The following is a 13,785-nucleotide window of genomic DNA, read 5'->3' as shown; positions in this document are numbered from 1 at the left end:
GTACCTGACACCATGGCCACCCATGTACCTGACACCATGGCTACCCATGTACCTGACACCATGTCTACCCATGTACCTGACACCATGGCTACCCATGTACCTGACACCTTGGCCACCAACGTACAAGGCACTGTGACCACCCATGTACCTGACACCTTGGCCACCAACGTACAAGGCACTGTGACCACCCATGTACCTGACACCATGGCTACCCATGTACCTGACACCATGGCCACCCACGTACATGACACTGTGTGAGGTAGGAATAGATGAGATCATGTCCATTGATATCGATCTTAATGATCTGACGAACAATTAACATTGCGGGGAAGAGGTATTTCGTAGACTGTAATCAATTGTTTTTATTCTCGCAATAATGTTATTTAAATAAATAAAAAACGTAAATTCGTAGACATGGTCAAGAAAAAATGACATGGGTAAAATGTAATCAGCTATTTTATTCATCCGCAATTTGTATATGATCTTATTGCGTATAAAGCATTTTCCGTATTAAATGTTGTAATTCGTACACAATCTCCAATTTACCAAATATATTATAAAAATGTAATTAGGAATTTGCTTTATCTGTAGAGTGTAGAAACCTATTTTTTACTGTAAATGAAACTTTCATTTTTTAGCTCAACGGACCATAGGTCCACTGAGCCTTTGGGATGGGTTTCTGTCCTGCGTCTGTCGTCCGTCTATCTGTCTGTCCGTCTGTGCACGACTTCTTCTCAAAAACCGCCGAACCGTTTGACTCGATTTTTGGTGTGTGGATGCCTTGATGAGTGTAGATGGTAATTTGTTCATGAGAAGTCGATCTGCCAAAAATTATGCAAATTAGCCCCCAAAACTCTAAAATTTCTTCTATGCTACTATGACACTAAGTGGTCCACAGTGCTGATATTGATAGTGCATGTGCCTTGGGTTGTCCTCTATCAGTTTTGTTAATTTGGTAAGGAAATTGTCAATTTCCTAATTTTGGCAAATATTTTAAAATGATCATTTTTGGTCAAAAATTCTATTTTCCCATGGCCATATCTTTAATTTTCTAATTTTGGCAAATATTTTTGTCATTTTTGGTTAAAAATGGAATTTCAACTAACCAATATTTTCAATGTCAACTGTTTCTCATTCTCACATAGCACATGAGAGTTCTAAGTTTTCTTTGATTGGTATATTGTGATTGTAATGAAAAACATAACCACTCAACATATTTAAATGCATATAGACATGATTGATTTTAGTGGAAATTGCTTAATTTACATACCAATATTTAGGCTATTTTGGTGATATCTTGAGAACCATTTAATATGTTTTAATAAAACTTGGTGCATAGATGTGTTATGGCAGTTTCCAGATATATTTAGTTTTTGGTGGAAATTTATGCAAATTAGATAATTTGCATATCAGCTAGTGAAATTCAAGCTATTTGGGTGCTGTTTCAAGAACCATTCAACATATTTCAACAAAACTTGGTATATACATGTATTACAAATTCAGATAATTGCAAATGTTATGTTATGTTATTCTCTCAACACGCTGGTGTTCTTTTTAAGCTCTCTTTGATTCTAATTTTATTGAATATTTCTGTTATTTTTGTAAAAAATTCCACTTTTAGCATTATGTTTTATTGTCTTACGTACTGCCTTTTGGGGCATTTGTCATATACAGCACTAATCGTTTGTACAATAGCCGTTGAGCAACAGGCCATTGGCCTATTTTTTTCTTGTAAAAACGTAAAATGCCTTTTTTATTTCATATAGCCTGTATCAGGTACCCCTCCCCGGCCCCTCAAATGGAAACCGTAAAAGACTATTTTGCATAAGTAGTTTCTATGCGTATTTTGTGGTCGTATCGTTTCAGCGTTTCAAAATTTTGTAAAAAATATCACGGGCGGATTTAAGGATAGGCGCGCACAAATCAATTGACCAACCCAGCCCACGTCAATAGAAGCGCGCCCCTTACCGAATTTCTGGATCCGCCAGGGAATGTAAATTTGAAAAGAAAATATTGCTTTTCATTTACGTCAGCGATTCTTATTTTATGAGCAAAATGTTCACGCTTTACCTGACAAGTACTCTGTGTTTGCCAAAAAAATTGTTTTGTTGCCCTCAGCGACCGACCGAAAAATATAAATATGAAGTTTGTTTTTTGTTTTAATATGCCCAAATATTAAAAACTCACCATTTTAAGCAGTAAAAAAGTGTTTCCTCTAAAAATTAACGATCCTTGACCGTTGTTTGACCCCAGGTTCCCCGGGGGATAAGTGGCGACTTTGAACCTCGGGTTGATCTGTATTTCTCTGACATGTTCCGAATACTATGAAGTTTGAAGAGCAAACACGTCTTTTGCATATTATATAAATATTTTTTAGTGAAACAGTCGCTGATAAACTTGGCAATTGCTTGGACAGTTTCAGAATTTTTGTTATTGAGAAGTGCTTTCAGATTACCGGATAAGTTTAAGTATTCAAACAATGGGCACTTATCCTCAGTTTAGACCATAGTTGCCAGGAATTTGCGTACGATATTATGGACAAACTCTAAACGGTGATACCTGTCTATGGTGGCGCTGTACTTCCGCGTTTTACTATCCATGGATTAGTTGAACATGGCGACCATTGCATGATGATACGTCGTACTTTATGTTCTGTGTGATCTATACTGCGCTCAGGTAAGTGTTTATCACTATTTTATTGCAGTGTTGTATCGTATTCAGATAACTTAAGGGTCATGATTTCAAAAACATGAAAATTACTCAAATAATGCTACAGACCTTGATTACATATACAGTGTAATGTGTTTCCGGGTGTGTTCGATTTGTTGCCGGTCATAGCTTTAATACCAGGTCCATGCCATGTCACGATTATGACACTGGTCATTTTCTTTGGCCGAGGAGGGCGGGGGTATAAAAAGACACCCCCCCCCCAGACAAAACAGGGTGGGACACATTCCCCGCCCACCGCCCCGCGCGCGCCAAGAACTTTTGATTTGTTACTTGTAGCATGGAAGGTGCTAACCGTTAGTACCTTCTATTCTTGTAGCTTTCACAGTAAGTAGGACTTTGTCACAGTAATACTTTGCATAGCTGCCAGTAATCACTGAAAACCAACGGCCAGACTCTGGGCTACGGTAACTGCACATGGTCCTTTCATGGAAAATTAATGTTTTATGCGTCGATCATTAACAATTAACTGGTGTTAATCAGGGAATACCATACTTAGGAGCTTATTAATTTGTCCTTATGATGTGTGCAGTTGCTCTGGCAGAAATTTCTGCTCTGATATTATCACCTTGTTTCATACTTCGACCAAGGAACATTTAAACAGTAAGATCCAGGGACGGTAAGTTCCAGGGTTGGCAGTGATGAACAAAACGTTATTTAAGGCAAATGATCTCTTAAAGCACACAAAACTGTTTCAAATCATCGTACAAAACATGAATTCATCATTGTTTACCCTTGAGGGAAACTTGAATCACTCGCTTTTGAGGGTGTCATAATAATCAAGGGTGAAAACCATGTTTATGTTATGGCTTATTGCAATCGAAGAAACGAAACAAAACAAAATGGAATGACAAACAAAATAAACAATAAACTGTAATTAGAGAAAATGGGTTTTATACGCACAATATTTACAAAATATTTGCCGAAATTAGAATATTTCAATTAGTAAATGGCTTGTTTCGCTATGCCTGAACTTTCAGTTGTGAGACATGACAAAACAAACGCTGCCAGTGATAGGTTTTGTAAATAAATAAAAAAAAAAAAAAATGCAATCAAAGGCGCCGACCATGCGCGAAATAAATAGAACATGCTGCAACACAGTCTCACTAGCCTCTTTCACTCACGCAATATAATTATTCTATTTCCCAACGCACTTATATTTAATACCATTTGACTAAGAAAAAACACAGCAAGAAAAGTGTAAATCAGGCTTGTAATTACTAGTAACTCAACTCGAACGCAACATTGATTACTGTAAAAGTGGATAAATTCGAACCAGCCATCAAATTTAAAATTCAAACGATCTCGTTGAATGTCAATCAAAATAAACTCTATGTTTAGAAAGACAAAAAAAACAAAAATAACATATGAATATTACAAACAAGAGTGCAATAAAAGTTAGCAGCAAAGGACGAGAATGTGCATGTGGGAAAGCGATGAATAAACTCGAGGAAAATTATGCCAATGTGAGAACACGCTATATACCCCGCGGAGTACTCGCTAAAAGATCAAGAAAATTTGTCATTTCAAAGGGCACCCTTACAAATAATTGTCTGCGATTTTGTGAACATGATGACGTGAAACAAGGAACAGAGCTTGTGGTCCATCAAGGAAACTCAGCGATTGCAAAGTTAGATATATACAGCTGTTGAAAATATGAGCAGATTCAAGTGGATATGATGCATCATTTTCAACTATATTACCAACAACACTACGATAAAGACTTTCCGTTTTCGACATAGTGAAATTATTTTGTTTTTATGCAGAGAAATACTGTAAGTATAAAAAAACGAAAACTAAACAAAACTAAAACAAACAAGAAAACAGAAACAACAAACTTGCCCGAAAGTGGGTTAGACATGAAAATTAATAAAGTAAATGTAAGGATTCCTTATTTAGATATCTGTGAAACAGCTGTTTTTTTTAGACTTTTATCAGCGCTGCCTCCAGATATATTTTTGAAATAGAGAAAGGAAGAAATAGACGAGGGATGAAGGCTCCAGCGAGCTCATATTTTTTGAACTGGAAAAAAGAATATTAGTAGCTCTTTCAAATTTTGCCAAAACCATACCTATATTATAGGTTACGTTAATGGAGTCAATTTGTGTAGTTTTCTTGATTTATTCTGCAGATATCGATAAAATATAGGTAAGACTTTGGCGAAATTTGGTATTTTTTTTAGATTTTATTTTTCATTCTATTCGTCTGTTTTTTCCAGTTTAAAAAATATGAGCTCGCTGGAGCCTTCATCCGTTACACTAGATACCAGCCCCCCCCCCCATATGGACTGCGTACAGTTGATTATTGTTCCTGGGCTCCTTGTGGTGAGACTATGTCATAACGTGTTCCATTTATTTCCGATGCGCTATCAATGGCAGCGTTTTGTTTTGTCATGTCTCACAACTGAAAGTCCAAGCTGACTTTGTTTTGGCTGTAATATATGTGTAGGACACTTGTTTCGCTGATTACAGATTTCTGATTATTTGTAATTAGCGAAACGAGCCATTTACTAATTAAAATATTGTTGTTTTTGGCAAATATTTTGTAAATATTGTGCTTATAAAACCCATTTTCTCTGATTACAGTTTACTTTTTATTTTGTGTGTCATCCCGTTTCGTTTCGCTTTGTGTTGTTCCGTTCCGTTTCATTTTGTTTTGTTTTGTTTCTCTGATTACAATAAGCCTTATGTTATCAGAAATTGAAGACCCTGAGCATACTTGTGCGCAAAGTAGTTATTTTGAATTCTCAGTGCATTTAGGTCTTTGTGCTGTAAGTCAGAGTGCACATTCCTAAGTGACCATCCCTCAGCAAATGATTTAGCCCAGGCATTTTCCATGTCAAAATCACAAACTACCTTTTATGCAATCTGGGAAGTCTGAATTACTAATTGAAGTACAGAATAACAGAACTGAAATATCCAAGAACAAACACATATCAAATATTGTCTGGAGTCCGGTCAAACCCTATTAGCAGCCATGTTTTTTTTTAATTATTAGAGGACGCTTACACATGTAATCATTCCATATTTGGAATTCACATTTCCTTATATGGTAGGATGAAAATACCCCGTAACATCACGGCACGCTGTATAATAATATACATTATGATGAGTTCTCAGGTGTGTATCTGTTTATTTATACAGTGAGATTAAAATCACAGTCGATCCAACTGGACCACGACGGCGATCTAACGTAGCGTTGTGCAAGCCAAGAATACAAGACCGCGGCAGACACCGATACAGCGTACCAGTCACGATGTGTCGTTCGCTCGAGTGATCACTACGATGTTATTCCACACCACGCATCAGTCACTCGTTCACTCGCAATGTAAATAAATTAAATACAATGGTATTTGATGGATTAAAACTAGTTTCTTTCTTAGTTTCTTAGTTAATTGTCATCTAAGATTATTGAAAACAAATCCAGAAAGACATTTCATATTATTCAGATTCACAGGCCAGTGAACTGTTTCGTTCACTGTAGATTTTTCTTCAAATTTTCCGCTTTTTAGTGGCAGCAAATTCACTGGTATTGACAACGCTACAAAATAATAACAATAATATTCTCCCCGGCAACCCATAATGGACTCAAGCACACTTTGTGCTCCATATATGTACTCAGCTCATGCCTCGTACATATATGTCGCACAAAGTGAGCTTTCGCCCATTATGGGTTGGCGTATCGTTCATTATTGTTTAAATGTTACTTTTTTATTTTCAGGTTGCTTGCATAATAAGTCATGGTGAAGTGATACAGAGTTCACAAACACAACTCGTAAAATGGTTGCTCAAGGAAGATTTTTGTCAAATTTTCTGCTGCTATTTGTGCTAGCGTTGGCAAATATTATCGTATTTTTGTACTTCACCCATCCAACTTTATTGAACTTGAGACATGAAACACCAAATGATGTGTTGCGAAGTAATCAGAATTTGCTTGACACAATGTTAAGTAACACTTTAGACAACGGCACTGTGTTCCATGAATCCAAGCAGTCAAGTGAAAGCGGCAATGATAAAAAAGAAAGTCAACCGTCAGTTAACCAGTTCCCCATTGATTTAAAAAAAAGACCAATATTGGCACATGATTTTAAACTTGTGATCAACCATCCAGATAAGTGTATGAATCCAGATGGCACACCTGCTGAAGTGTTTCTCTTGGTACTCATCAACTCAATACATAGGAATTTTGAGCAAAGACAAGCAATCCGAGACACTTGGGGAAACCCTACTATGGTGAATGGTCAGCGAATTATAACAATGTTTCTTCTAGCAAAAGTACATGATGACAAACTCCAGGCCTTGGTTCTCCAAGAGAATGAGAGATTTGGGGATCTTTTGATGGAAGATTTTGACGATACTTACATGAACTTAACATTGAAAAGCATAATGGGTTTCAAATGGGCGAATAATTATTGCTCTCACGCGAGATATGGCATGAAAACAGATGATGATATGTTTGTCAATTATGAAACACTTGTCAAGCTTTTAATTGACTCACTTGACAAAGAATTTGCAGTGGGATTTCTTATAAATGGTTCTCCCATCAGGGACGTTAAAAGTAAATGGTACATGTCTCGCGATGTCTATCCTGATAGTAAATATCCACCGTTTCTTTCGGGTACTGGCTATGTCATGTCAATGGATGTTATGTGTAATACTTATAAAGTTGCATTAGAGACGCCATTTCTATATCTTGAAGATGTGTTTGTTGCTGTCTGCTGGAATAAACTTGGCATTGTGCCAAGAAAACATCCTGAGTTTCACAACTGGAAAAAAGTTTACTCACTTTGTCGCTATCGTAAGATAATAACATCACATATGGTCACGCCTAACGAGATGTACAGAATATGGCGTGACATGGCAGCAAAGAAGAGCATTTCGTGTTAATACAAAACTACTGTAAATGCATTCATTTTTTCACTGGGTTTTTCAATTGTTTTCGGTCCTGAGATTTTGTTTGCCCTTTTTTTTCACAATGTTTTGGCAGGACTTATCCATTTTAAACTAACACACATGCTGATGAGAAACAAATTATTTGTTTGACCTTATTCACATGTCTCTGGAATATTATGACATTGTTGAATATTTCAAAATCTGTTTCCTGATTGCTTCAATTATCATGGATTTTACTGCCAAAAAGTTATTGTAACTTTTTACACATTTTAATATATTTATCTAGAATGTGTGCGATTGTTGTGGTTCTTTATTTTTCTACTTATTATAAAATGTCAATTTCATTTTACCAAAATACAAATACGATTACTAAGTAAGATGTTTTTTAAGATCACTACATGTATATCAATGTATGATTTTCGGTTGCGTCAATTACGCAAGTGAATTAGAATAACTAGTTGTGCCACAGCAAATGTTTTTGCTCTCAGTGCCACAACATATTAATTACATCCTTTTTATCTACACTTTTAATTATTTATGCAAACAAATAAACTAAAATAATAATCCTATTATAAAACAAATTATTCAAAATGGCTGTCATCAGACACAGTAAAGTATTATTGAAAATTAATATAAGCTGATTTATGTGTAGGTATAAACAAATGCAAATTCACTGTGTAAAATGTTGTCATAGTAAGGTCATAGTGTGATAACTATCACTAACTCATACATGCAGCTACCACGAATAATTAAATGTACAATAAAACACTAAAAATGAAACGGTTGAAATCACTGGGTAATTATATTTAAAAATAGATAGTCTAGTGATCATTAATTGACATGTACTTTGTTTATAAAGCGTGTTATTTTAGTACTAAATACTGTTACCAAAGCACTAATACTCTTATTGATACCTTATTGATAGATGAAAGGTCTAATCACATGTGAAAGGTCAATCACAAGTGAAAGGTCTAATCACATGTGAAAGGTCAATCACAAGTGAAAGGCCTAATCACATGTGAAAGGTCAATCACAAGTGAAAGGTCTAATCGCATGTGAAAGGTCTAATCACATGTGAAAGGTCAATCACAAGTGAAAGGTCTAATCACAAGTGAAAGGTCAATCACATGTGAAAGGTCAATTACAAGTGAAAGGTCAATTACAAGTGAAAGGTCAATCACAAGTGAAAGGTCAATCACAAGTGTATTACTGGTAATTATTATGTATTCTCTCGTATGGTGTGGGTCCTATGTGTTATGTACATAGTTTATTAACATGAAATATAAATACATATTGTGCAATAGCACAACCTGATCCTAATTCCCGGTTCCCGAATTACGGTCCAACGCGATGTAATTCTGTTTGCAAATGCCTAACGGGGGAGGTTAGAACCAAAATATAAAAAGTCAAAAGACACTTGTAGACATGCAATCTGGAAGAAGTCAGCGTAATATTTGAAACATTTTTTTTAAAGATAGCAGAGTGAGTGCGGGTGTGTACAAACGAGGGCAGCTATTTAAATTAAAAAAATGATTTTTCACAGAAAATTCACTGAAATAGATAGAGTATGTGCGTGTTTCACTGAGTAAATATGACCATGACAGTTTTCCGCAAAATATATGAAAATATTACGCAAAAGCCAAAGATAATTTGCATGCTTGTTATTCTTGCTTGAGCAGAATAGTGTGTAAATTTTCAGAGGCTGGATTGTGTAATAGTTGAAAGATGGCAATTTTATTTTTGGGGAATTTTTACATTGTGAGTTGGAAACATTGATGTTCGGTGCACTGCGATTCTGCGAGTTTGGAACATTCAAAATCTGTCCTACCTTACGGTTTGTTGACCCCAGGTCATGCAATATGTGCATGTGCATAAACGAATGTTCAAACGCTATCAATTCGGGAACCTGGAATTAGGGGGGGGTTATATACACAATGTACATGCATGTTTAAAATGTCAACGTTGCGATATCTTTAAATTGGATTGCCTGTGAGATCTTGATATTAATAATTATATATTCGATAATAATTATTTATTTAATGAAATAAAATATTTGTAGTAGCCACAGGAGTTGAGTATACTTAATTTAGGTAATTTCTCTGCTTACAGTGAAAAATTTCTATTGTGTATTTTTTTTCCATTTAATAATTATTATTTGTTTGTAATGGTTAATGCCAACAAATGGGTTTTTTTTTATTTATTTTATAAGTACCCACATTTATTTGCGGAGTTGTTTGAAAAGTAAGATTTTGACTGAATGACCTAAGCTATTCAGGTTACTTTGAGTGAGAAAAGTGAATTCTAGTGATAAATGCAAATAAATGAAAACATTTGATGTAATTATAGTTTGATGTTGATCACCAAAAATACATTTTTAGTTCATCATTTTAATGGTATTGTTAAAAAGTTGATTTACATGTACTGTATGATACTACTTATCTGTCACTGCCACCACCATCTGTGTTTCCTCTCACAAAACTGAACAACTAGGATTCAGCAACACAATTGATCTGTTTCAGAATTACATTTATAAGCAATATTATTATTGCACTGCTTTATAATTGGAATCATTTAACAAAAAAACAACTCAGAACTTAATTTACAATTACATAAGTTGAGAGCATTCATTTTACAATGTCTGATTAGAAATTGGTAGCCTTATATTTCTTTAGTGACTACTGTAGAATACTTTATTTTCGCTTGGAATTTATTTTCGCTATTTTCACTGAAGGGATGATTCCGTAAAAATAAAATCCAGCGAATATACTTTTTTTCCTATATTTCACATTCAACTCATCAAAAATCAGTGAAAATAAATTCCACACAAAACGCCCAAAAAGCCTTTTCAGTGAAAATTAATTCCAGCGAAAATAAAGTATTTCACAGTATAACCAATTGACATATGTTTTTATTATTTCACTAGGAGACATCATGTCTTCATTCATGGTGCTGTTTTCTCTCCTTTGCCAATTTTGTTTTCTCGTTTTTAAGTTAGATTCTGCAATCAGCTTGTGAGTCAGTAAAAATCAAAAAAATTTATAGCTGTGAATATTTCATTGAAAACACAATTTCAGTGACCCACGAAATTTTGTTTTCAACAATGCCATTCAATCCTGAAATCATAATAATTACCTGCAATGAAAATTGTTTTTTTTAAATCTATTAAGTACATTGTACATCTACATATAGGTTATTGTTATTTGGAGGGGGGAAGGGGGTCTTATATTTTCTTAAGAATAATATTGTATGATAATATTGGGGATCAGCTGTCATGTTTTCATATTTTATTAGTACATATACTTCTGAACTGCTGTGACACGTTGTGACATGTATTTAGCATGCAAATATCTGGAAATGCGTGTTTGTTTGGTTTCACAAATGCTCAGTTATATCATGGAAGGAAGTAATAGATTATTAGTACCTTCCCATGGTTATATGGATGATAAAATGTGGCTTATGACCCCTTAACCAAACAACTTTACCTAATTTCTTATTTTGAGAATATTTATATTGCATTTATCCATTTGGGATATTTTATACTTCACTTTCATTTGAGTGTACTACATAGGTTTTGAATTCTTTAACTTAATATTTGGATTTCAAATTGTTAACTAGTGTAAACAATTATTGAGTGCATTTTGTTGATCAAAAGAATCTAATGAAATTCAAATAATGTTTATTATCACAATTAAATTATTGCATCTTTAAAAATATATTTCCACAGTTATTTATTACCTTATTTTATTACTGATATGCAAATACTAAAATAAAATATTAAATAGGGTCACCATATCTCACACAATCTCAGCTTTACAATTTTGCTGCATTTATCGGTATTTTCATTGCTAAGTGATTTCACGTCTGAACATATTTACGTATAAATTCAATAGAACATCGGATTAACCAATCATTGAACAGATTCTAAATTAGTTCAAATTGCTACAATATGCTAGAAAAAATGGATAACTGAATCACACACACACACAAATTGTTTAGCAGAAAGGAGGTATTTTAATACAAAACTAGGCCTGAACATAGGCCTCAAAGTACCCTAGACTACAACAGGAAAGTAAGTAATTACTGAAACTGACTAAATTCACAAATCTGTTTAAAGTGTACAATTCAGAAAAGGGGTGTGGAAAAATAAAATTACAAGGGAAGTGGTGGGAGGGTTGAAAAATATAAGACAGCCGGGAAAACAAAAATACTGAATCAGACTGAGAATCTGCTGCCACTGGGTGGCGCTATATACTGGTGGCTATGCTACAACAGAGATAAACAGGCAAATCTATATATGTGAAGCAATTATCCAAATTTAACACCATTACTTACATGCATGCACTTATACTAAGATTGTAGGTGCCAAAGTTTTCATTAAGTTTGAGAACATGTGTAATAATAACAGAATGCCATGGTCTTAACATTTGTGATGCAAACAGCCACAGAATACAGCATATCTCTTGTGAAAATGACTTCCATACCCCACAAACTTCAGGACAAGGAATATAGGGTTTTGTCATATTAATAATACCTCTATCTGCAGTATATGAATCACTTGTATGGCATTGTTGTCTTTGTATAATACGCATGTGTAGATTAATTGGCATTCAATAAATCACTTGTATATTAATTTCTACTATTTGAGTACGTCTACATAGATGCATTGAAGCCACTTACACATGTGTGTTTTTCATATGATATTGATAATCTAACTGTGCATATCTGGAACCAAGTCTGAATATTGAGTGCTTTATATAATAATTATTCTCTCATGCCAAATTTATACCATAAAAGCAATATTTAATGGATGTAAAGTTTACAGTACATACAATGTATAAGTATTGTGATTCTACTGATGTCTGGAATGAGACATTTTATATTTTAAATTATCTTCGCTAATATAAGAAATTAGGATTGTCTGTAAATCTTTTATCAATTAGAGATTGTTAAATTGAATTTGAAAATAAAAAATACTCTTTCTTTCAATTTATTTTTGTCAATAGGATATCTATTATATATTGTGATACCCACCTAATTGATATAAGATAAGATAATTCTTTATTACAACCATATTGAAAGAAATTCAATTTAGGTGAATACAAATGTAACAAACTATTCTAAAAAAACTAAAACTATACTTATCATAAAGATACAGTAAAGAAATAATACTGGTACTTGAAGATAAAAATTAAAATATTACATTTCCATGAGTTTTTGTTTAACATTGATAATATTGTTTTCTTATCATATATGATGTTTTTAAGTATTTAATTAATTCTTGTCTGTTCTCAGCAGTTTTCAGTATTATTTGCTTGTACGAAATTTAATCTTACGCTGGCCTAAATATAAAGACTACATGATGTGAAAAAAATGTAGCTCATCTTCAGTAATATTACATTTTGCACATGTGATACCCACCTATTTGGTATATATAAAATGTATTGTGATACCCACCTATTTGGTATATATAACATGTATTGTGATACCCACCTATTTGGTATATATAACATGTATTGTGATACCCACCTATTTGGTATATATAACATGTATTGTGATACCCACCTATTTGGTATATATAACATGTATTGTGATACCAACCTATTTGGTATATCTAACATGTATTATGATACCAACCTGTTTGGTATATATAACATGTATTGTGATACCCACCTGTTTGGTATATCTAACATGTATTGTGATACCCACCTGTTTGGTATATATAACATGTATGGTGATACCCACCTGTTTGTTATATATAACATGTATTGTGATACCCACCTGTTTGGTATATATAACATGTATTGTGACACCCTCCTGTTTGGTATATATAACATGTATTGTGATACCAACCTGTTTGGTATATATAACATGTATTATGACACCCACCTGTTTGGTATATCTAACATGTATTGTGATACCAACCTATTTGGTATATCTAACATGTATTATGATACCAACCTGTTTGGTATATATAACATGTATTGTGATACCCACCTGTTTGGTATATCTAACATGTATTGTGATACCCACCTGTTTGGTATATATAACATGTATTGTGATACCCACCTGTTTGATATATATAACATGTATTGTGATACCCACCTGTTTGGTATATCTAACATGTATTGTGATACCCACCTGTTTGGTATATCTAACATGTATTGTG

General features: G+C 33.8%; 1 protein-coding gene across 2 annotated transcripts; it reads left to right on the top strand.

Moving 5' to 3' along the window:
- Positions 1–2,447: 2,447 nt before the first annotated feature.
- Positions 2,448–12,605, top strand: LOC146729849 (beta-1,3-galactosyltransferase 1-like). Of its 2 annotated transcripts, XM_085495299.1 has the most exons (3): positions 2,448–2,676; positions 5,871–6,054; positions 6,448–12,605. In XM_085495299.1, the coding sequence occupies exon 3, from the start codon at positions 6,507–6,509 to the stop codon at positions 7,611–7,613; it is 1,107 nt and encodes a 368-aa protein (XP_085351425.1). In that variant the 5' UTR covers positions 2,448–2,676; positions 5,871–6,054; positions 6,448–6,506; the 3' UTR covers positions 7,614–12,605. The 2 variants fall into 2 exon arrangements, with proteins under 2 accessions (XP_085351425.1, XP_085351426.1); XM_085495300.1 differs by lacking the exon at positions 5,871–6,054.
- The last annotated feature ends 1,180 nt before the right edge of the window (positions 12,606–13,785 follow it).

The sequence above is a fragment of the Saccoglossus kowalevskii genome, chromosome 21, assembly GCF_978046115.1.
Source record: "Saccoglossus kowalevskii chromosome 21, keSacKowa6.1, whole genome shotgun sequence".
Taxonomy (NCBI): Eukaryota; Metazoa; Hemichordata; class Enteropneusta; family Harrimaniidae; genus Saccoglossus; species Saccoglossus kowalevskii.
This window is presented reverse-complemented; position numbering and strand designations above follow the sequence as displayed.

Bases quoted from the DNA above. Each gene is read 5' to 3' on its own strand.
- LOC146729849 (XM_085495300.1), top strand. From the start codon at position 6,507: ATGGTTGCTCAAGGAAGATTTTTGTCAAATTTTCTGCTGCTATTTGTG.